Here is a 23,697-nt window from a genome sequence, read left to right as displayed (position 1 = left end):
TGTCCAAAAAATAAACAGACTATTGCTGGTTAAATGCACTTGGTGTGACAGCTTCACCCTGATGTAGGCTTTAGCCAAAAAACAACCACACCATTGAGGGTTAAATGCACTTGGTGGCAGCTTGTGCTGGCGCAACACAAGACACAAAATGGCCGCCGATCACCCCAGAAAAAAGTGACTGAAAAACGCTCTGGGCAGCCTAAAAACAGTGAGCAATTCAATAGCAGCAGTTCAATCATCCACAGCTGCAGATCGATCAATGGATGGAGTCTTTTGGAGGAGATAATCAGCCTAATCTCGCCCTACTGTCGCTGCTGCAACCTCTCCCTACGCTAATCAGAGCAGAGTGACGGGCGGCGCTATGTGACTCCAGCTTAAATAGAGGCTGGGTCACATGGTGCTCTGGCCAATCACAGCCATGCCAATAGTAGGCATGGCTGTGACGGCCTCTTGGGGCAAGTAGTATGACGCTTGTTGATTGGCTGCTTTGCAGCCTTTCAAAAAGCGCCAAGAAAGCGACGAACACCGAACCCGGACTTTTACGAAAATGTCCGGGTTCGGGTCCGTGTCACGGACACCCCAAAATTCGGTACGAACCCGAACTATACAGTTCGGGTTCGCTCATCCCTACTTGTCAGGCACTTAAAGGATAACTGTCATGTTTTTATAAAAAAAAATCTATTTTAGCATATGTTACTGCTGCAGCAGCATTATGCATAAAGCAATGTCTAGTTTCTTCAAATGCCACTGTTTTCCTTGAATTTTCCCCTTAGTTACGGCTGTTTTGAATCCTACAATATGAGGATCTTCTCAAGATGGCTCCTCTGCCAGTTCTCTGAGGCCAAAACTAACTTCCCTCACTTCCCATACATACTTGCTGTAGCCAGCAGCTTCCTGCCAGCCAATCAGATTGGATTACTGAGAGACACGCCTCCTCACTCTGAAGACTAATGCAGCTATGCAGTGTGGAGCACCGCCTGTCACGACCATGGTTATGGTCGTGACTCTTTGGTCGCATGCAGTTGTCAGCGGTTTCTTTTTGTTGTCAATCACAGGTGAGGGCTCTGTGGATGTTGCCTCACGTGTGGTTGCCGCTGGCAACATGATGTGCTTGGCAGTGTAGCAGCTGGAGCTGGTTGCTAGGCTGCTCGCTGTCATTGCATGCGGTTGCACCTGGCAACCTGTCTATGTAGGTGTGCTTTGTGTCTGTTTGTTGTGCACGAGGTTTATTTATGGGTGCAAGTCCCCTTTAAGTGGCTGTCTTCCCTTCCCTGGTGTGGGAAGGGTTAATTTCCTTCTTAGTGTGTGTGCACTGGGTGTGTCTGTGTGGGTGTGGCTACATGGGCTATTTAGCCTCAGTTGAGACCTGATGTCTGAGGGGTACTTCAGGCATGTTGCAGGAGTCATCCTCCTGGTCTTTTACCATCTGCCAGTGAGGGCCACCCTTTTGGTCATAAATGTTATACATGATGTTTAGTTGATGTTGTTTTCTCTTTCATGTTTAATACACCTGTGGATCTGGGTTCCTGCGTGTGTGTGTGTGTGCTGTGTCCATTTATGTTTGGGTGTGGACATCAGCTTGTTGAGCACGGGATCCAGTCAGTGTGTTTGTGGCAGGTAGGTGTGGAAGTGCTTTTCATCCTCCTGCCATATTCATAGGCTGTTCATGTTTCTATCCCCTTACAGCTTGTCCAGTTTAGACTGCTGTTTCTCTGCGTCCAGGAGGAATAGGTTGTCTACCCAGCTCCTAGTCCAGGGCCACCCTGAGGGCTAGTAGGATTAGGTTCCGGAGTATGAACCCTCCTACCATCAGGGTCGGCTCATACGGCTAGGAGACAGGGTCAGAATTAGGGATTGATAGGAGGTGACCTGCTCCCTGATTCCTGGCCTTGCAGCGACCAACATCTTCCGTCATCGCACGGCTGAGAGTTTTCCCCATCCTCAGCCGTGACACCGCCCCTCTGTCTTCTGTTTAAGATTAGCCAAAGTCAGAAAAGCCATAGCAATGGTCTTTTAAGAGACCAGTGGAAAGGGACAGGAGACATTAATGAAAACTGTTATTATAAGGTAATTACAGATCTTTTGACAATAATGGACAGACTAACTCAGGTATACATGCCTAGCTCTAATAAACTAGCAAATAAAAATAAAAAATATGACAGTTATCTTTTAAAATGATAGCTGGAGCCTGTGGCCTGACCTGCTTGATGCTAGCATTTCCTCCATACATTTTACCTAATTAAAAAGATAGAGTGGAGATCAAGATACAGAGATAAGCCGCACTCACCATTCGTGTTCACGCTTCTTTATTATAGGGCATGTTGCGGGGGCAGACTCACATGGAGTATCAATCCACAGCGACGGCCGTTTCGCGGTATGACCGCTTCCTCCGGCTGTTTGATCCACTCTGGGAATCAAGTGTGTGCTAGTTTATAGCATCATATGGGGGAGGGTCAGCTGACCCATCACTCAAACACCCCTGATGCTACACCCCCTGCACACACCTGAAACACAGGTGCATTGATACATCAGTGCAAGTTTAAGGATCTCTTGGTTTTTCCTATATAGAAGGATCCACATACACAGATTAACACATAGACTACGTACGTCGTTCTGCAATTGATAAATTGATGCACGCAGTGTTCCAGACCTCCAAAGAAAAAATGACGGCCTCTAAACATGTATCCGCACAGGGAGCAGTCACCACAGCGATGGTTGCCAACCGGCTTGCCGAGTGACAACCAATCGCGCGGTTTCTGCTCGCTGTAACGACTACGCACCAGGATGTCTCTAAACGTGCGACATCGTTTAAAAGCTAATATGGGTTTCTGATCTGTGAATTCACGCAAATCATCCTCTGCCTTTAAGATTTCCCAGTTATTTAATATTGTTTTCTTTATATAGTCTGCCATAGGACTATGCTTGAACACAAACACAAATCTATCCTTTTTCTCTGCACCACTGTCCATCCCACTTTTTCTTTTCCTGCGTTTCATTAGTGATTGTTGTGTGTAGGTTTTAGCCCTCACTAGGGCTGTATCTAACTACTCTGGTGGATATCCGCGCTGGATCAATCTGTTCCTCAGTTCATCCGCCTGTTTCAGGAATATTGCATCCTGACTGTTGATGCGTCTAAGTCTTAAAAACTGTCCATAAGGGACTGATTTGGTTACGCTACGTGGATGATAGCTCCCATGGTGCAGCAGGGTATTTGTGGCAGTGGGTTTGCGATACCCTTCGGTATGCAAGGCACCATCTTCTACAACAACACGAACGTCCAAGAACTCGACGGTCGCCCCCCCAAAATTGAGGGTGAACATCATGTTCATGTCGTTCGCGTCGTTAAGATGTGCCACAAAATACTCGCACTGCTCCTGTGTACCCGACCACACCATGAAGATATCATCCACGTAGCGCAGAAACAGACGTATGTGACTGATGAAAGGGTTAGACGTTGAGAATATATATCTATCTTCGAATCTGCCCAGGAAAATATTTGCAAAGGTACACGAGACAGGCGTCCCCATGGCCGTTCCAAAGATTTGCCTATACCACTGGTCATTAAAGAGAAACGTATTGTTTTCCAAAATGAACAAAAGTGATTCTTCTACAAATTCACTGAACTGACATTGAACATTTGGGAAGGGACTAAGTTCAAGAACTGCGTTTACACCTCCACGCTGTGGAATCCGGGTGTATAGATTGACCACATCCAGGGACACCAAACTCCAACCCTCCTGCCACTGGAAGCCATCAAGGGCCAGGAGGAAGTCGTTGGTGTCACCGAGATACGTGGGAAACCTAAATAAAACAGGACGCAGTAACCAATCTAGGTACCTCGACAAGGGTTCAGTCACTGACCCAACCCCCGCCACAATAGGACGTCCAGGGGGATGGGTCAGTGACTTGTGCACCTTAGGGAGAAAATACCAAGAGGGTCTAGTCGGAAAGGAAGGAACCAATTTGTCAATGGTAGATCCATGGAGGACACCTGCCTCAATGTACCTCTGCAACAGGTCCACCAATTTGGACCTAATTTCGGGAATGGGATCAGAGAGTAATTTCTTGTATGTCAAACCATCATTCAACTGTCTTTCCGCCTCAGTGACATAAAAATCACGTGACATAACAACAACATTACCCCCCTTGTCCGCCGGCTTGACAATGAGGTCCGAGTTACGCAGCCATTGTATGGCAGTAAGTTGCCTCTTATTCAAATTCTCCTTCTCTTTTGGATATATTAAGGCCTTTGTATCTCTCAGAATCCTCTTATAAAATACATCAATTATCGAGCCGGCGGGCAAAAAGAGGATGGAATACCTCCTCTGAAACTGCTATGTGGGGTGGGTGGTGCAGAGTCAGGGCTTAGATCCATGTCTGCCAAAAATTCTAGACAGGCTATTTCTTGTGCATTAAAGGGTTCAGAGATATTGTAACCCAGAGGATCAATATCCACAGGTTTGTCTCCTTCCCTTGTAATATACTGGGAGGCCGAGGCCTTATTGAAATGCTTCTTTAAATACATACATATGTACGCAAGCTGTATTTAAAGAAGCATTTCAATAAGGCCTCGGCCTCCCAGTATATTACAAGGGAAGGAGACAAACCTGTGGATATTGATCCTCTGGGTTACAATATCTCTGAACCCTTTAATGCACAAGAAATAGCCTGTCTAGAATTTTTGGCAGACATGGATCTAAGCCCTGACTCTGCACCACCCACCCCACATAGCAGTTTCAGAGGAGGTATTCCATCCTCTTTTTGCCCCCCTATGCCCGCCGGCTCGATAATTGATGTATTTTATAAGAGGATTCTGAGAGATACAAAGGCCTTAATATATCCAAAAGAGAAGGAGAATTTGAATAAGAGGCAACTTACTGCCATACAATGGCTGCGTAACTCGGACCTCATTGTCAAGCCGGCGGACAAGGGGGGTAATGTTGTTGTTATGTCACGTGATTTTTATGTCACTGAGGCGGAAAGACAGTTGAATGATGGTTTGACATACAAGAAATTACTCTCTGATCCCATTCCCGAAATTAGGTCCAAATTGGTGGACCTGTTGCAGAGGTACATTGAGGCAGGTGTCCTCCATGGATCTACCATTGACAAATTGGTTCCTTCCTTTCCGAATAGACCCTCTTGGTATTTTCTCCCTAAGGTGCACAAGTCACTGACCCATCCCCCTGGACGTCCTATTGTGGCGGGGGTTGGGTCAGTGACTGAACCCTTGTCGAGGTACCTAGATTGGTTACTGCGTCCTGTTTTATTTAGGTTTCCCACGTATCTCGGTGACACCAACGACTTCCTCCTGGCCCTTGATGGCTTCCAGTGGCAGGAGGGTTGGAGTTTGGTGTCCCTGGATGTGGTCAATCTATACACCCGGATTCCACAGCGTGGAGGTGTAAACGCAGTTCTTGAACTTATTGAACATTTGGGAAGGGACTGTAAGTTCAGTGAATTTGTAGAAGAATCACTTTTGTTCATTTTGGAAAACAATACGTTTCTCTTTAGTGACCAGTGGTATAGGCAAATCTTTGGAACGGCCATGGGGACGCCTGTCTCGTGTACCTTTGCAAATATTTTCCTGGGCAGATTCGAAGATAGATATATATTCTCAACGTCTAACCCTTTCATCAGTCACATACGTCTGTTTCTGCGCTACGTGGATGATATCTTCATGGTGTGGTCGGGTACACAGGAGCAGTGCGAGTATTTTGTGGCACATCTTAACGACGCGAACGACATGAACATGATGTTCACCCTCAATTTTGGGGGGGGCGACCGTCGAGTTCTTGGACGTTCGTGTTGTTGTAGAAGATGGTGCCTTGCATACCGAAGGGTATCGCAAACCCACTGCCACAAATACCCTGCTGCACCATGGGAGCTATCATCCACGTAGCGTAACCAAATCAGTCCCTTATGGACAGTTTTTAAGACTTAGACGCATCAACAGTCAGGATGCAATATTCCTGAAACAGGCGGATGAACTGAGGAACAGATTGATCCAGCGCGGATATCCACCAGAGCAGTTAGATACAGCCCTAGTGAGGGCTAAAACCTACACACAACAATCACTAATGAAACGCAGGAAAAGAAAAAGTGGGATGGACAGTGGTGCAGAGAAAAAGGATAGATTTGTGTTTGTGTTCAAGCATAGTCCTATGGCAGACTATATAAAGAAAACAATATTAAATAACTGGGAAATCTTAAAGGCAGAGGATGATTTGCGTGAATTCACAGATCAGAAACCCATATTAGCTTTTAAACGATGTCGCACGTTTAGAGACATCCTGGTGCGTAGTCGTTACAGCGAGCAGAAACCGCGCGATTGGTTGTCACTCGGCAAGCCGGTTGGCAACCATCGCTGTGGTGACTGCTCCCTGTGCGGATACATGTTTAGAGGCCGTCATTTTTTCTTTGGAGGTCTGGAACACTGCGTGCACCAATTTATCAATTGCAGAACGACGTACGTAGTCTATGTGTTAATCTGTGTATGTGGATCCTTCTATATAGGAAAAACCAAGAGATCCTTAATGGAGCGGGTACGAGAACATCGTAACTCAATTAAAACAGGCAAGGGACGTACTTGCCTAATTGAGCATGTACGGTGCGAACATGGGGGAGACGCAAATGTCTTGCGATTTGCGGGCTTAGAACATGTCCCCCCACCAGTTCACGGAGGCGATAGACACCGTACCCTGCTCCAGAAGGAGGCTCGGTATATTATTAAAACGGATGCCACAGGTTGTTTAGGCTTAAACGAACGCAATGATTTGGCAGCATTCATTGAATAGAACGCTATTTAAATATGATTCTCCTATGTATATATCTTAGATTATCTTTAGTCACTGCGCATATGTTTATACGTTTTTGTATTTACACATTATTGCATTAACTTTTGCATCCCCTTCATTTATATTTATGTACCCCTCCATGTGTATAGATACTATTCGCAGACTATGTGTCACTTTTTGTAACTCTTGTTTCATTTGTGTCAGTATTGTTTTTAAACTTAAACTTGCACTGATGTATCAATGCACCTGTGTTTCAGGTGTGTGCAGGGGGTGTAGCATCAGGGGTGTTTGAGTGATGGGTCAGCTGACCCTCCCCCATATGATGCTATAAACTAGCACACACTTGATTCCCAGAGTGGATCAAACAGCCGGAGGAAGCGGTCATACCGCGAAACGGCCGTCGCTGTGGATTGATACTCCATGTGAGTCTGCCCCCGCAACATGCCCTATAATAAAGAAGCGTGAACACGAATGGTGAGTGCGGCTTATCTCTGTATCTTGTTCTCCATTTTATTCTGTTCAAGCTCTGCACCCCGATTTCTTGGATGGTCGGATCAGGCCAGGACTGTGTTCCTTCAATACCCAGGTGGGAGGACGGTGCCCTCAGTACTTCTTGTTATGTGCTAAAAAGATAGAGTAGTGCCACCATAACAGAGATAAAAACTGAAAAAATCTTACATTCTTCGGGATTTACAGATATCCTAGAGAAGGTACTAGTCCATATAAATCTGCCATCCTTTGAGGGGACACAACAAGGTAATTGCTTCCTCCAGACTGTCAATTGGGCATCACAGCTCTAGAGCAATTCTTTAGACTTAGCGTTTTTTTACGCTCAGCGCGTTTTATATTTAAAGTCTTGTACTAACATTATTCATACTTCATTTTTTTGGTTATTTTAAATTACCTTCAGGCCAGACTTCATTGTTCATTTCTGATTTGTCCAGATGAACGTGGTGACGTGGTACTCAAGCTTCCTCTGACTACAGATATGGCACCAACCTCTAGCATTCTTGGTTACATTTTGTTTCCTAATCAAGATGCTGCAGCAGATTCTGTTCAATTCAACATGGAGAAATGTTTCAGGAATAAAGTGAGTGCAATGATATACCCTGAAAATAAAAAGTATTGGAAATAACGTGTAAGATGGTGGGACTGGCTGTGGATGATGTAGGAAATGTGTCAGACTTGAAAACAGTAATGTTTTATTCATCGCTGCACCACAAGTTAACCTTTCATTTCTTTAATAACCTAGAGAATAACTGATCTGAAATACATTTATAACACAAGTCACCATTAAGTATGCTCATGGTCCTTAGGTTCCCGGCTCCCTTAAAAGTAGTGATGAGCGAATCGAAGTTGACGAAGTGGAATTTGATCCGAATTTCAGGGAAAATTTGATTCGAACCTAAAATGGCTGCTGCAAGTGTTAGGACATTGAGCAAAGAACTCTGGGAATGAGGGATCACCCACAATGCCATGCATGCAGCCAATCAGCAGCCAGCCAGCCCTGTGATGTCACAGCCCTATAAATACCCTCAGCCATCTTGGATTTTGCCATTTTCCAGTGTACTTATCACAGGGAGAGACGTCAGCAGGCGCTAGGGACAGCGCTCGGAAAGACTTGAAAACTTTTATTTAGCTGAATAGAAGTTCAGGGAAAGATCATTAGAAGTGTAGGAAAAGGATAGGGAGGAATTATTCCACAGAATTGAAGCAGAACAGGGTTCAATGGGGGAGTGTACAGCCTGCATTATAGGAATAATCCTATTCAGGGCCGTCTTTAATATTGATTGAACCCTGGGCAAAAATTGACTTGGGCCCCTTGGATCCCACCTTCCCACACCTTACCAGGCAATCACGCCCTCCACCACAACACACACACAAAAATCCACACATCTGGTAGAGTACAGTGAATGACTATAAATACTTTCAGTTCTGAAGACTCCAGTGGCTCAGGATCAGTGTTCTGGGCAGCTGGGCTCAGGCTGGAAGTGGGCACCACTCTGCAGGAAGGAGACCAGGGCTCGGCTCACCCTAGTGTTACAGTGCACCCCAGCACCCTATAGTTTACAGCAAACCACAGTATGCAGTATATCACCCTATAGTATACAGCACCACACAGTATGCAGTATAGCTCCCCACACTATACAGTACCCCACAGTATATAGTAGAGCAGTATAGCAGCCCACAGTATACAGCACCCCACAGTATACAACACCTCACAGTATACAGTAGAGCAGAATAGCACCTCACTGTATACAGCACCTCAAACTATACACGATACAGCACCCCACACTATACAGTACAGCAGTATAGCACTCCATAATATACAGCACCCACAGTATACAGTATACAGCCCCCCACAGTATACAGTACAGCAGTATAGCACTCCACAGTATACAGCCCCCCACAGTATACAGCCCCCCACAGTATACAGCCCCCACAGTATACAGTACACCAGTATAGCACTCCACAATATACAGCACCCACAGTATACAGTACAGCAGTATAGCACTCCACAATATACAGCACCCACAGTATACAGGCCCCCACAGTATACAGCCCCCCACAGTATACAGGCCCCCACACTATACAGCACCCCACTATACAGTAGTTTACAGTATATTAGCATAACAGCCACTGTCACCTTTTTCTGATGTAATCTTCACAAAAACAGCTCCACAGTTAAGGCAAACTTCTACAGCAACACTCCTGGTAGAAAGGACCTTGATGACCTCATAGCCATGTGACCAGTAATATTGCTAGGTTACTGGTCACATGGTGATGATGTCATATAAGGTCCTAGAGAATCACAGCTCTCACAGTACGCTGCCTGGAGTGCCGGCAGGCATGGCATGGCAGCACCCCCTGTGTAGCTGACAGCCTGACACCCGGGGCAGTGGCTAGCAGGGCTCAAGAGGCAGCTGCCTTGGGCCCCCCAGGAGCAACTGGGCCCGGGGAAGCTGCCCCTTTTGCCCCCTTGTTAAAGACGGCCCTGATCCTATTACACCTTGCTGCACTGACTGCGGATCCAAATTGCCATTATACTGCTGCTTTCAGGTTTGCAATAGATGATACCTCTGTAATGCCAGCAAACCGTTCTCTGTGCGGTGCAGTTATATGTTCTAAAGCCTTTTTTGTCGTGTATTAGTGGCAAAAACCGTTCAGCGGTGCAGTTATATGTTCTAAAGCTTTTTTAGCATGTATTAGTGAGAAAAAAAGGGCTTATTAGCTGTGGTGAAGTAAGAAAATTACAGCCTTTTTTGGGGTGTATTATTGGCAAAAAAAGTTTGCCGTTCAGCGGTGCAGTTATATGTTCTAAAGCCTTTTTGGCGTGTATTAGTGGCAAACAAAAGGGCTTCTTAGCCATTGTGTGGTGAAGGGACAAAATGACAGCCTTTTTGGCGTGTATTAGTGGCAAAACTAAATTTTGGGGCCGTTTAGCAGTGCAGTTATATGTTCTAAAGCCTTTTTTGGTGTGTATAAGTGGTAAAAAAAAAAAGTCTTATTGGCTGTTGTGTGGTGAAGTGAGAAAATGACAAAAGTATTATTTGCCATTCAGCGATGCAGTTTTATGTTCTAAAAAAACAGGCTTATTAGCCGTTGTGTGGTGAAGTGAGAAAATTACAGCCCTTTTTGGCGTGTGTTAGTAGCAAAAAAAAATATTATTTGCCATTCAGTGGTGCAGTTATATATTCTAAAGCCTTTTTTGGCGTGTATTAGTGGCAAAAAAGTATTATTTGCTGTTGTGTGGTGAAGTGACAAAATTACAGCCTTTTTTGGGGTGTATTAATTTCCTTTTTATTTACTTATTTGATCTAACAGTATGTCAGAGAGAGAAGTGACAGGCTCTGTACAGGGGAGGGGCACATACCTAAATGTTTCTGGCGCAGGCACAGTTTGCAGCAGAGTAAGGGGGCGTGGCAGCAGGGGTCACTTCGATAGGTCTGAGCTCCCAATGTCATTTAGCGGTCGTGTTTTGACCAGCAACGCAGCGGTTCTTGAATGGTTGAATCGGTCATCCACTTTGTCCCAAGTGAAATCAGACTCCCCCAGCCAAGAGTCAGTGGGTTTGTCAGATACAGCCCTTAGTTGGCATTGTCCGGGAGCAGGCCCAGTGCCCTAACCTGTCTTCAACCAGCCTCTGTCCTTTGCTGTTCCCTCAGCCAGGGAAGTATTATATGCTGTGGGCTCAGCTCCACTATACAGCGAGGACAAGCTACTAGAGGACAATCAGCAGCTACTGCCCAGCCAAGATCTGGAGGAGACATTCGTCGCTTCCTCCGGTAGGCGGGCAAGTAGTCATGAGGAGAGTGGCGTGGGAGCTGGTGTTGCGAGCAGTCAGGCTGCTGGCTCAGAGACCGTTGAGGAGGACATCAGTGACGTGCAGACAGTACTCGATGATGTAGCCAAATGCAATTGGGAGCCAAGTGATGAAGGGGCTTCATCGTCATCGGGAGAAGAGGGTAGCAGATTGCGTGTGAGGCAGCGGCAGAGCCAGCAAGTTGGTAGCGTGGCGGGGAGTCAGAAGCTTCGCAGGAGCCTACCTGCCCAAAAAGTAGTGTTGCAGCGGCAGTAGAAGTCAGTCAGTGTGGAGTTTTGGGGATAAAATCACCTACTCAGTGGTGTGGCAGTTTTTTGTTAAGCCGCCGGAGAAGGTGTACATGGCCATTTACCGAATTTGTGGGCAGAAGGTGAAGTAGGGACAGGGTGCAAATGTTCATACCACGGCCCTGCGTCAACGTTTGCAGCATCCCCAATATGGTGGTCCAGCCTGCCGCAGCAACCGCTGCATCACCCAGTGGCACGCACCCGGTTTCAGGCAGTAAAGGCTCCACCACCTCAGCCGAAGGGAGCTGTCTGTCCTTTCCATCATCTTCCAGTCCTGATGCTCCTGCTCCTTGCCCTCCTACTCCTCGTCAGTCATTCCATCAGCAATCGATCCACGAAGCGATTGCCAAGAGACAACAGTATGCGCACACTTATCCAACGGCGCAGAAGCTCAACGTGCTCCTGGCTAAGTTGCTGGTGCTGCAGTCCCACCCTTTCAAAGTGGTGGACTCTGCACCTTTCAGAGAACTTATGGCTTGTGCCGAGCCGAGCTCGAGAGTCCTAAGCTGTCATTTCTTTGACAAACAGTACCAGCCCTGCACAAATATTTAGAACAGAAGGTGGGCCAGTTGTTGATCCTGTCGGTGTCTGCCAAAGTGCACAGCAGCGCCAACGTGTGGAGCTGTAACTACGGTCAAGGACAATATATGACCTTTATGGCCCACTGGGTGAATGTGGTTCCTGCCCAGCCAAACCAGCAATTTGGCCAGGTGACACCACTTCCGCCTCCACGTTCTCACGCCGTTGGTCCTGCGTCAATGTCCACCATTGCCACCTCATCGACCACCATGTTCTCAGCCTCCACTGCAGGGACAATTGACAGTGATCCTCCAGCATACCACATGTGAATGGCATGGCGGTGTCACGCTGTTCTACACCTCGTTTACCTGGGCGAATGGAGTAACACAGGGGAGGAACTGCTCCGTGTCCTTCATCAAGAAATCGAATCCTGGCTTTCTCTGCGACAAATCAAAATCGGAACCATGGTGACCGACAACGGGAAGAACATAGTGTCGGCGCCGCGTCAAGGAGAGCTAAGCCATGCGCCCTGCATGGTGCATGTGTTCAATCTGGTTGTCAAGCAGTTGCTGAAGTCTTCCACCCATCTGCAAGACATCCTAAAAATGTCCAGGAACTTTGCATGCGCTTCAGACACTCTTACACCGGCAAGCACACCCTTCTTGAGCTGCAGCGCAAGAATGGTGTCCCCCAACATAGGCTGATATGCAACGTTTCCACCCATTGGAATTCCACCCTCCATATGTTGGACCGACTGTACGAACAGAGAAAGGCCATAAACGATTTCTTGTTGATCCAAGCGGACAGAAGTACTCACCTGTGTAACTTCGATGTCAGCCAGTGGCAGCTCATGCGTGACACCTGCCATTTGCTCAGGCTCTTTTAGGATGCCACGTTATTTGTCAGTCGCCAGGACTACAAGATGAACGTCATTCCACTGCTTTATATCCTGGAACAGATGCTGGTAAACCTGGCTGGTCAGGGCACTGGAGACGTGGCGCCTACATCTCATAGCCACATGAGACCAGTGGGGGCTGAACTGGAGGAGGACGTGGACATTGGAGCACAAGCAATGTGTAGCAAAATAGGTGTTTTTTCTGCACAGGTGACAGTAGAGGAGGAGCAGGAGCAGCCAGAGGAGCAAGAGGAATATGAGGAAAACGAGGCAGATGACCCAGGAACACCGTGGCAGTATGCAGTGGAGATAGAGGCAGGGTGTCCCTCCGAGTCACTTGCGAAAATGGCCCGCTGCATGCTCACTTGCTTGGGTAGTGACAGCCAAATTGTCACCTTTCGGCAGCGGAATGACTTCTGGCTCTCCACCTTGTTGGACCCTCGCTACTTGTCCAAAATGGGGGCCTTTTATACACCTGCTGAGAGGCAGGACAAACTAAACTACTATAGAGACATATCTGCGCCATCGTCCATCCTCTCACAGGTCTTACCGGGAAGGCCCTCTGCTCTCTAGTTCCACTGCCATGGCTGCTGTGGCGGGTTGTGGGCCATAGAGCAGTACCAGCTCCATCAGCAGCAGCTTGAGTCTACAGTCGATGATGAGCAGCTTTCTTAACCCGCCTAGTGAAGAAACTACTCACCAGCAGCAGCTAAACCTGTAGCAGAACCTGAACCAGCAGGTGGTGGCATACTTGGACAGCACCTTGCCACTCTGCATTAAAGATCCACTGGACTACTGGGTAGCCAAACTGGATTTGTGGTCACAACTGGCCGAGTTTGCCCTAGAAAAGCTGTCCTGCCCAGCCAGTAGTGTGGCATCAGAGCGGGTGTTTAATGCGGCAGGGGCCATAGTTACCCCAAGGAGAACTTGCCTGTCCACCCACAATGCAGAGAGACTGACCTTTCTGAAGATGAATCAGGCGTGGATCAGCCAGGATTTCCACCCACCAATGCCTGATGCATCAGATTAGATCATCCATACTACCTCACCCAAACCTTGACAAAAGAGACTGGTTTCTTCTGGCTGCCTGCCTCACCTACTCTTCTGATGCTGCCAGCCGCCGGATGCCACACATCTGATGCCAAGTGCTCTTTATTACACCCACCATCGTCAGCGGGTACTGTTAGTGCCACCCACCTCCCCACTCTGTCACCGGGTCACTCTGTGGTCTCACCACTCAGGTCTCCTCATGCTGCTGCTTCTGCCACCTCCACACTCTGTCATTGTGCCACTCAGTGGCCTCCTCATGATGCTGCTGCTGCTTCCACCTCCACACTATGTCACCTTGCCAGTCTGTGGCCTCCACATGCTGCTGCTAACTCAACACTATGTCACTGGAACACTGTGTCCTCCTCATGCTGCTGATGCCACCTCCACACTATGTCACCTTGCCAAGTCTGTGGCCTCCTAATGCTGCTGCTGTCACTTCCACACTATGTCACCTTGCCATTCTGTGGTCTGCTCATGCTGCTCCTAAATCAACACTATGTCGCTGGGCCACTCCGTAGCATCCTCATGCTGTTGCTAACGCAACACTATGTCACTGGGCCACTCTTTAGCCTCCTCATGCTGCTGCTGCTGCTGCCACCTCCACGCTATGTGACCTTGCCACTCTGTGGTCTGCTCATGTGCTGTTACCTCAACACTATGTCATTGGGCAACTCTGTGGACTTCTCAAGCTGTTCTCCCACCCCCCCTACTCCATGACTGGGCTACTATTTTGCCTTTTAGGCCTGGTTGACAACATCATTTATTTTTCCCTTCTTCTGATCTGTCAGAAGGAAGGAAAAATGAGATGCACAATGGATCCTGTCTGTGTAGCAGCTGTAAGTCCTGTATGGTCCCATCAGAATTGGCTTATGATTTGGTAGCCAAAAGCAGGAGTGGGTACAAAACACAGAAGACATGCAAATATTCCATTCACGTGTCATCTCTGTTTTGGATCCACTCCTGTTTTTTTTGGGCTTTAGCAATACTGATGGATTACTGACCAAATGCTGACCGAGTGAAGGCTGATGCTCAACAAACAAGATCCGTTTTATGGGGGGATATTGTTCTGACGAATTAGAGGAAGGGCGAAATAATCAGTGACGTCAACACAAACTTACTGCTGACACCCTCTCCACTCTGTCAGGGGGGCTCTAGTTGTATAAGCATTTAATAGAACAGGTTTGTAGACATCTATGTGGAATCAGCTGATGACGGTGTAAAAGGAGTGCGCGCTTTCACACTACAGTAGGATCTTGGGCCTCAGCACGGTTCTTTATACCTGGCGCTAAAGAACTGTAAGGATGAGTTCACACTTGAGTCATTTGGTCAGTTTTGGCCCCGTGACTGCCCAAATAAGTGAAGTGTGCAGTGATTCTAAGAGCGACACCTGTCATGTTCATGTCATACTGACTCACGGTATTGTTTCACTACCACTGCAGACTCCCTATGCGTGTTACTGCAAGGCACAGTGTTCTACGCCACTATACAGGCTCTCTGCAGCCAGGAAATAGCTGTTTTTAATGCAATTCGCCGCAAATAAATTCAGATCGAAACAAATATTTTCGGAAAGTTCGCTCAACCGGCCGAATCGTATTTTTGAGAAATTCGCTCATCTCTACTTAAAAGTCTCTATAGTTCATCACAGACTAAGTGCTCAAATATAACAGCACAGTCTCTGATGTCTTAGTTAATCAAAGCATTGGCATACCAGGTGCCTTCTGCTTTTTGCTGAACTCCTCTGCAGACATATGTCAATTGATTTGCTGCTTCTCACAATGACTTGCCACTCTCAGCAGTTTCTGACTCTCTGATACCTTTTATTTACCTAACTGAACTTGGGATGATGCAACCCCCATGCAATCTCCAGTGCTCTGGAGTACACTATGTACCTTCTGGTTTTCTTCTGTGCTCTAGCACCACACTCTCCTCTGCTCTCTGCACACACAGCCTTACATCAGACTACCCACTTCTTGTGTTTCACCTGAGAACCAGTACCTCTCATGTAGTGCCCTCTAGCACGGGTTACATCTTCTTCCACTAGATTTACAGTTGCTATCTAGGCAACGTTGGAGTATATTGCATAGTGATTAAATCTTGGGGGCAATCTCCTGAAATTAGGCCTCTGTGATGGTCACACCTGCGATTGGTCTTCCAAAGGGACAGTTTTTTTAATTCTTTCGTCCACAGGTGAGAGGCGCTGCTCTGTGCTATCACTTTGAACTCTGACAAATGGGGATTAGGCTGTTGCACCATTTTACAAGGTGTAGACTCTCTACCTGACTTACAGTTTAGTTCTGTGTGACCACTGTCAATTTCTAGTTTACAGTAAAAGTGCCCGGGCCTTCCGACCTCAATAAAAAGGTCACTGTTTCTAAGGGACACAATACTAGCATGGAAGATACTGAGGAAACACGTTCATCTATCATATCAGATTTCCAAACATTTACCATTGATGCGTAACCCTGGTTTTGAGCCGGGTAGTAATGACAAACTCTTTCAGAAATGGATACAAAAATGGGTAACAAAATTGGGGGATGTGTTTAAAGAAGGAGAAAATCGCTGGGCCACGCTGCAAGAACTGGAGGAAAGATGGGGATTGAGGGGATCTAACTACCTACCGTTTCTGCAAGTTAAGAATTACTGTAGAAATCTTTCTAGGGATCTCTCTCAGGAATGGAAACAAAATGAGTTTGATTCTCTCCTCAGTATTAAGATTAGACCCACAATAAATTTACTTTATCAATTGTTACGAGACAAATGAAGATCAAAGGATCGCAAGAAAATGTTCAATAAATGCTCCTGCTCCGTCCAGTCATGGAACAAAGTTTTATGCAAATCGACTTCAGATGTTTTATCCGAAGTCGATTCACTCATCCCTAATTAATATGTATAGTTGGCTTTAGTCCACCTTTGGCAGCTATAACTAATGTCCTGATGATGGGGCTGTTCGGTGGGAGAAAGTGATGTAACGGAGTAGGCTGTGGGGATTTCCTATGGGTCTCAGATCTTAGTATTCATATGGTGAGGTTAGTTCTTTGAGTACATTGTATCTTTGCAGTCCTGCTATGGTGTATAATTTCTCTCTATTGACAGGTATCAGTCAAATTCCTCCCGGGTGAAGTTCTTCCAAAATCAGATGTGTCTCTCCAGGTTGAGGCTGCTCCTGGATCTCTCTGTGGTCTGCGAGTGGTGGATAAGAGTGTGGTACTGATGAAACCAGACAATGAGCTAACCGCTACTAAAGTAATTAATTTGCACAGTCTTTTTTTATTCTGTTAACAGATGTAAGCACGTGAGGTCAGCCACATTACCTGCACAAATAAGTGAAGTTGGTCCCAGCATCCTGCTCGCTCTGCTAATCACATTCTCCACATTTCATTTCCCAAGGTTTTTGATCTTTTCCCAATTTCCAGTTCACATACATATAACAGACAAGTTGTGGATGAAACGGAATGTAAATCGAGAAGATCTTACGATTTTAGTGAAGGAGATTGGAACGAAGGTGATGTGTGCGCCTATTTTGAGGTACATTTATTGACTTTATATATATTTTATGTCTTTTATTCAAGTATATAGGGAATAGTGATGAGAAGCAGTAGTCATATTCGAATTCGCGATAGTTCACAAATATTTTGTAGAATATTTGCAAATTTGAATATTCGTTATATTCTACGATTTTTTTACTCGAAAAATCGACAAGGTAACGATCGCGTAGTATGCAAATGTTATGCGAATTTTTATTGCGAATTTTTAAATTGCCGAGCAAAAACATGATTCCTCCCTGCTTCTTGCTTGTGGGCCAATGAGTCATAGCACTATTTTGAATATATTAGTTTTTCGAATATTCGTAATATTCTAAAACAAGAATATATAGCAATATAGCGAATATTAAAAAAAATAATGAATATTGAGCAATTTAGCTAATATAGTGCTATAATCTTTTTTTCAATAGTTGTACCTGGGGGTACAACAAATTGTAAATACTTATGTATTGTATGTTATGTATTTTTTTATGTATGGCCATTATTACCAGTAAGTAATGATTGGCAAAGTTTGACAGGAACAGGGCTAACCACACTGCTCCTCCCTTCTTGGAGACAAAGAACACGTCAGGGCTCCTGCTACTGATTCTCTAGAGATAGAGACCTTATCCTAACCCTCAAGTAAATCCTTGAGAAGAGATACGGCATGTAAGCACAGTAGGCAGGAACACACAGACAGTGGACCCTAACTGTAACCCAGCCCACTTTCCCTGCCTACATGCAGTGCAAGCCCTAGACGGCAAGTCCACAACTGGTCGACATTCCCTACTCTACTAGGTGCAGGACTTACACACACACACACAGAATAAACTACACAAAGCAAAAGTCATAACCAGACAGGAAACACAGTACTAAATCACGAGACAGAGAGTGTTCAAAGGCAAGCCGAGATCAATTCAATTACCAATCCAAACACACACAGAACAGAACCAGGAGCACAGCTAGGGAGTAAGAATCTATGACTGGCAATACTATCTGGCCAGGAAGGCATTTAAATAGAACATTGAGTTCCAGGATCATAATCTGATAGGTCAATACTCCATTAGTCAGAACACAGCACACAGGAATAGAACACCTGAGCAATCAGCCCACTGCTAGTTTCCACCAGCACACGCCAGCTGTGGGGAGAAACAGAGCATTGCATCCTGTTGCTAAGGATGCTGTCATGTCACCATGGGGCGTGGCTTCATAGCGCTTCTTTCCTGGTGCAGTCGTGCTGAAGCTGGAGATCTCGTTGCTCGGGCCCAGACAGCTAACTTTGTGCCACAGCACAGTGAACAGCTAAATCAAGCATTTGAAGACACTGCTGTGAGGTGAGGGACTATGGCTAAGACACCCATCACCCAGATCTTTACTAAGCCAGTAGAACCTAAGTGCTCATTTAAAGACATCCAACCTGCCTCCATAATCCTTACTGGTACCAGAGAAGACTGCAGTCAAATTCTGGTGCTATTAAATGTATTTGAAGTTGTACATTGTATTGTATTCTGGCCTCATCCTTCAATACTATATTTCCACTGCACCGATCCCCAGAGTTCAGTGGCCTGCAGGAGTACATCATGACACAATACTTCATCAGGACCACTACCAGTCCTATTCTCCACTCCGGCTCCTCCAGGGCTCAGCACCATTGGCATATAACATAGCAGGTCTCAGTGCCCTCCATAACAGGGCAGACAACAGTGCTTCATCAGAAGTTCCCTCTAGTGGCTTAAAGAGGTTGTCTGAGATTTGATATTGATGACCTATCCTCAGAATAGCTCATCAAGATCTGTAGGGGTCTGACACCCAGCTCCCCCACCAATCAGCAGTTGGAAGAGGCCGTGCCCTCTGATGACGTTATGTTCATGGGTCACGTGGCCTAGAAGCAGCTTTGTCCGATTCATGTGAATAGGGCTGCCAAGCACACCCACTATGCAATGGACATAGACGGTGCTGTACTTGGTACACTGAGAAGAGGCTGCGGCGCTCACAGTAGCACTGCAACTACCTCAAACACCTGATGGGCAGGGGAGCCAGATGTCTGACCATCGCCAATCTGATAATTGCCAATAATCTATCCTTATCTTGTAAAACCCCTTTAAATGGATAGTCCGCCCCACCACCAAAAAAAAATGGGGATGGTTGGTCATAGCATCTCTGCTCCTGCCACTTATGGTCGCTGCCTGCCTGGGAAAGTTATGTGCCAAGTATGCATATGTCACCCCTAGGGTAACTGATTGGCTGGCAAGGGGTCAGCCGGGGTCTCAGCATCTCACACTTCCAGCCAGTTGGGAACAGAGACGCATTGCAGAAAGTGATACAACCAGAGCAAGTGAATGAGTTTCTTTTTTCACATACCCTGTCCGGCCATCCCCATTATTTGTTTTCAGGGCCCAAACAACCTTTGTAAGTGACTTTAAGGTTACCCAGGACTGCTCATCTAGCAGGTTTCATATAGCATATGCATGAATAGACAGTATTGTATTTTTGATATGAAAAAAGGCAAATCATTTTTTCTTTTCTTCTTACAGAACTTGAGCCTAAAAATCATGACAAGTGCAAGAATAGGTAAATCTCCTAAAAAAGGAAGTGGATTCATACAACAGCCCCCTCCTGAGGGTACACCAGTACATTGTAAATTCCCTTTCTATATGTTATGTTCCCAGAACAGAGCACGGTGCCTATATAACAGAGCCAGCTACAATGCCCTCGTAACCGAGCAACTGTTGGAAAATGTACTGGACAGGTGCTGTCCTGGCCACCTTCTATCTATGCTGTAGCGGTGGCCGTGGTTGCCCACTATAGGAAAGGACACTGGTCTCTCAGGTGCAGGAGTGAGCATAGGTGCTTTTTCCTATAGTGTACAAGCACCACCACCACTGCTGGATCGCAAGGTGGTCATAACCCCAGGATACGAGCAGTGTATAATCTGATGGAAGAATGAATCAAGTCAGCAAAGGAGGTAATATGAACAATCACAATACATTAGGGTACTTTCACACTTGCGTTGTTTGATTCCGGCAGGCAGTTCCGTTGCCTGAACTCCCTGCCTGATCAGGCAAACTGTATGCAAACGCATGTCATTTTTTCTGACTGATCAGGCATTTTTCAGACTGATGAGGATCCTGATCAGTCTTAAAAATGCCTGATCTGTCAGAAAAATGCATTGCAATACCGGATCCTTTTTCCTGTGTCATCAGGCAAAACGGATCCGGTATTTTTTTTTTTCCACATTTTTAAAGGTCTGCGCATGCCGGATCCGATACTAAGGCTATTTTCACACTTGCGTCAGTGTGATCTAGCGGGCAGTTCCGTTGTCGGAACTGTCCGCCGGATCCGCCGATCTGCCGCTGACTGAAAGCATTTGTGAGACGGATCCGGATGCGGATCCGTCTCACAAATGCATTGCAAGGACAGATCCGTCTTTCCACTTGTCATGCGGACAGACGGATCCGTCTTGTAACTTTTTTTCACATTTTTACCGGTCTGCGCATACGCAGGCCGGAAGGACGGATCCGGAATTCCGGTATTTTGAATGCCGGATCCGGCACTAATACATTCCTATGGGAAAAATTCAGACATGTCTTCAGTTGTTTTGGCCGGCGATAAAACCGTATTTGCCTGATCAGTCAAAACTACTGAACTGAAGACATCCTGATGCATCCTGAACGGATTACTCTCCATTCAGAATGCATGGGGATATTCCTGATCAGTTCTTTTCCGGTATAGAGGCCCTGTGACGGAGCTCTATGCCGGAAAAGAAACGCTAGTGTGAAAGTACCCTAATGCATTCCTATGGAAAAAAAATGCCGGATCAGGCATTCAGGCAAGTGTTTAGTTTTTTGGCCGGAGATAAAACCGCCCTGAAAAGTCAAAAAGACTGAACTGAAGACATCCTGGTGCATCCTGAACGGATTGCTCTCCATTCAGAATGCATTAGGATAAAACTGATCAGTTCTTGTCTGGTATAGAGCCCCTAGGACGGAACTCAATACCGGAAAGATTGGATATCTACAGGGGACAGTGGGGGAGATTTATCAAAACCGGTGTATAGGAAAATGGGAAAAAAAAACTTTTATTGTTTATTTTTATATGTAAAATTGGTAAAGAGGAGTAATTTAAAATTTTTATATTTTTGTGCTTTTTCTTTTTTTTTTACTTACATATTTTTTTTTTTTACTGTACTTCTTAGTCTCCTTAAGGCTGGTTTCACACCTGAGCGTTTTACAGCGCGTTCCTACGCGCTGTAAAACGCACAACAGGCAAGAACCAATGATTCACTATGGGAATGGTTCACACTTGAGCGTTTTACAGCGCGTCTGAACGCGCTGTAAAACGCCTGACGCATAAACAAGTACTTGAGCTTCTTTTGGGGCGTTTGTCGCGCGTTTTGGCCATAGACTCATTGGACAACATTGCAGTCAATCACACAAACGCGCGTCAAACGCGCGTTTACTATTGCAAAAAACGCGCATAAAAACGCGCGACAAAAACGCGCGTAAAACGCGCGTTTGAGAAACGCTCAGGTGTGAAACCAGCCTAAGGCTGGTTTCACACCTGAGCGTTTTAGGCTGGTTTCACACCTGAGCGTTTTACAGCGCGTTCCTACGCGCTGTAAAACGCACAACAGGCAAGAACCAATGATTCCCTATGGGAATGGTTCACACTTGAGCGTTTTACAGCGCGTCTGAACGCGCTGTAAAACGCCTGACGCATAAACAAGTACTTGAGCTTCTTTTGGGGCGTTTGTCGCGCGTTTTGGCCATAGACTCATTGGACAACATTGCAGTCAATCACACAAACGCGCGTCAAACGCGCGTTTACTATTGCAAAAAACGCGCATAAAAACGCGCGACAAAAACACGCGTAAAACGCGCGTTTGAGAAACGCTCAGGTGTGAAACCAGCCTAAGGCTGGTTTCACACCTGAGCGTTTTACAGCGCGTTCCTACGCGCTGTAAAACGCACAACAGGCAAGAACCAATGATTCCCTATGGGAATGGTTCACACTTGAGCGTTTTACAGCGCGTCTGAACGCGCTGTAAAACGCCTGACGCATAAACAAGTACTTGAGCTTCTTTTGGGGCGTTTGTCGCGCGTTTTGGCCATAGACTCATTGGACAACATTGCAGTCAATCACACAAACGCGCGTCAAACGCGCGTTTACTATTGCAAAAAACGCGCATAAAAACGCGCGACAGAAACGCGCGTAAAACGCGCGTTTGAGAAACGCTCAGGTGTGAAACCAGCCTTACCCTGGGTTCAGACCTGAGCGTATTTTATATGCGCGTTTAACGCGCATTTTAGTCGCGCGTTTTTATGCGCGTTTTTTGTAATAGTAAACGCGCGTTTGACGCGCGTTTGGGTGATTGACAGCCGTGTTGTCCATAGAGTCTATGGCCCAAACGCGCGTCAAACGCCCCAAAAAAAGATCCTGAACTTGCTTATGCGTCGGGCGTTTCACAGCGCGTTCAAACGCGCTGTAAAACGCTCAAGTGTGAACCAGGGCCATAGGAAAGCATTGGGATTCATGTGTTGAGCGTTTTACAGCGCGTTTGAACGCGCTGTAAAACGCTCAGGTGTGAACTTAGGGTAAAGGTCTGGAGATGCAAGCCTCTGATCATACCAAAGACTGCAAAAGTATTTTCAGGGACAGAGGGAGCCCTGCTCTCTGTCTAAATGCTCAGATGCTGTGTATTTTACCCTGGGTTCACACCTGAGCATTTTACAGCGCGTTCAAACGCGCTGTAAAACGCTCAACACATGAAAACCAATGCTTCCCTATGGCCCTGGTTCACACTTGAGCGTTTTACAACGCCCTACGCTCAAAAAAGTTCTTGAGCTTCTTTGGGGCATTTTGTCGCGCGTTCCCGTACATAGACTTTCGGGAACGCGCGACAATGGGCGTTCGCTTGTCTCTGTATGCGCGATTGTAGACGCCGGTACAATCGCGCATACAGAGCGCTCCATCGCGAACGCTCAGGTGTGAACCCAGGGTAAGGGTTTAAATGATGGGATTTGGAGTCATCTCCAATCCAACTCATTGCATCTGGGTGCCAGCTCTATTACACAGCTGGCACCTTCTGCTGTGGACATAGCTTATGAGGCCACTTAATGCATACGTAGCATGCACATGATGGGAAGATTTTATTATTCTCTAATTGAGGTCGGATCTAGAGATGAGCAAATTTTTCAAAAAATGTAAGCGCAACATACCACTCGGCATTTCCTACACCTGGGACGGATCCGTTTTCTTAGACACAACAGAAAACGGATTCGTCCCCTATTGACTTTCAGTGGAG

At 46.3% G+C, this 23,697-nt stretch overlaps 1 protein-coding gene across 6 annotated transcripts in view; it reads left to right on the top strand.

Annotated features, from left to right (window-relative positions):
• LOC122940143 (alpha-2-macroglobulin-like) overlaps positions 1–23,697 on the top strand; it is a 201,401-nt gene that overhangs the window by 63,371 nt on the left and 114,333 nt on the right. For 5 of the 6 annotated variants that reach the window (XM_044296537.1, XM_044296538.1, XM_044296535.1 and 2 more), the window contains 4 exons: positions 7,742–7,887; positions 16,966–17,115; positions 17,260–17,397; positions 19,928–20,015. In XM_044296537.1, coding sequence (XP_044152472.1) covers positions 7,742–7,887; positions 16,966–17,115; positions 17,260–17,397; positions 19,928–20,015 — 522 coding nt within the window. The remainder of the gene's footprint in view (positions 1–7,741; positions 7,888–16,965; positions 17,116–17,259; positions 17,398–19,927; positions 20,016–23,697) is intronic. The other variant, XM_044296536.1, reaches the window with a different exon arrangement.

The sequence above is a fragment of the Bufo gargarizans genome, chromosome 6 (genome assembly GCF_014858855.1).
Source record: "Bufo gargarizans isolate SCDJY-AF-19 chromosome 6, ASM1485885v1, whole genome shotgun sequence".
Classification (NCBI taxonomy): domain Eukaryota; kingdom Metazoa; phylum Chordata; class Amphibia; order Anura; family Bufonidae; genus Bufo; species Bufo gargarizans.
The sequence above is the reverse complement of the archived record's forward strand: the minus strand, read 5'-3'. Positions and strand labels throughout refer to the sequence as shown.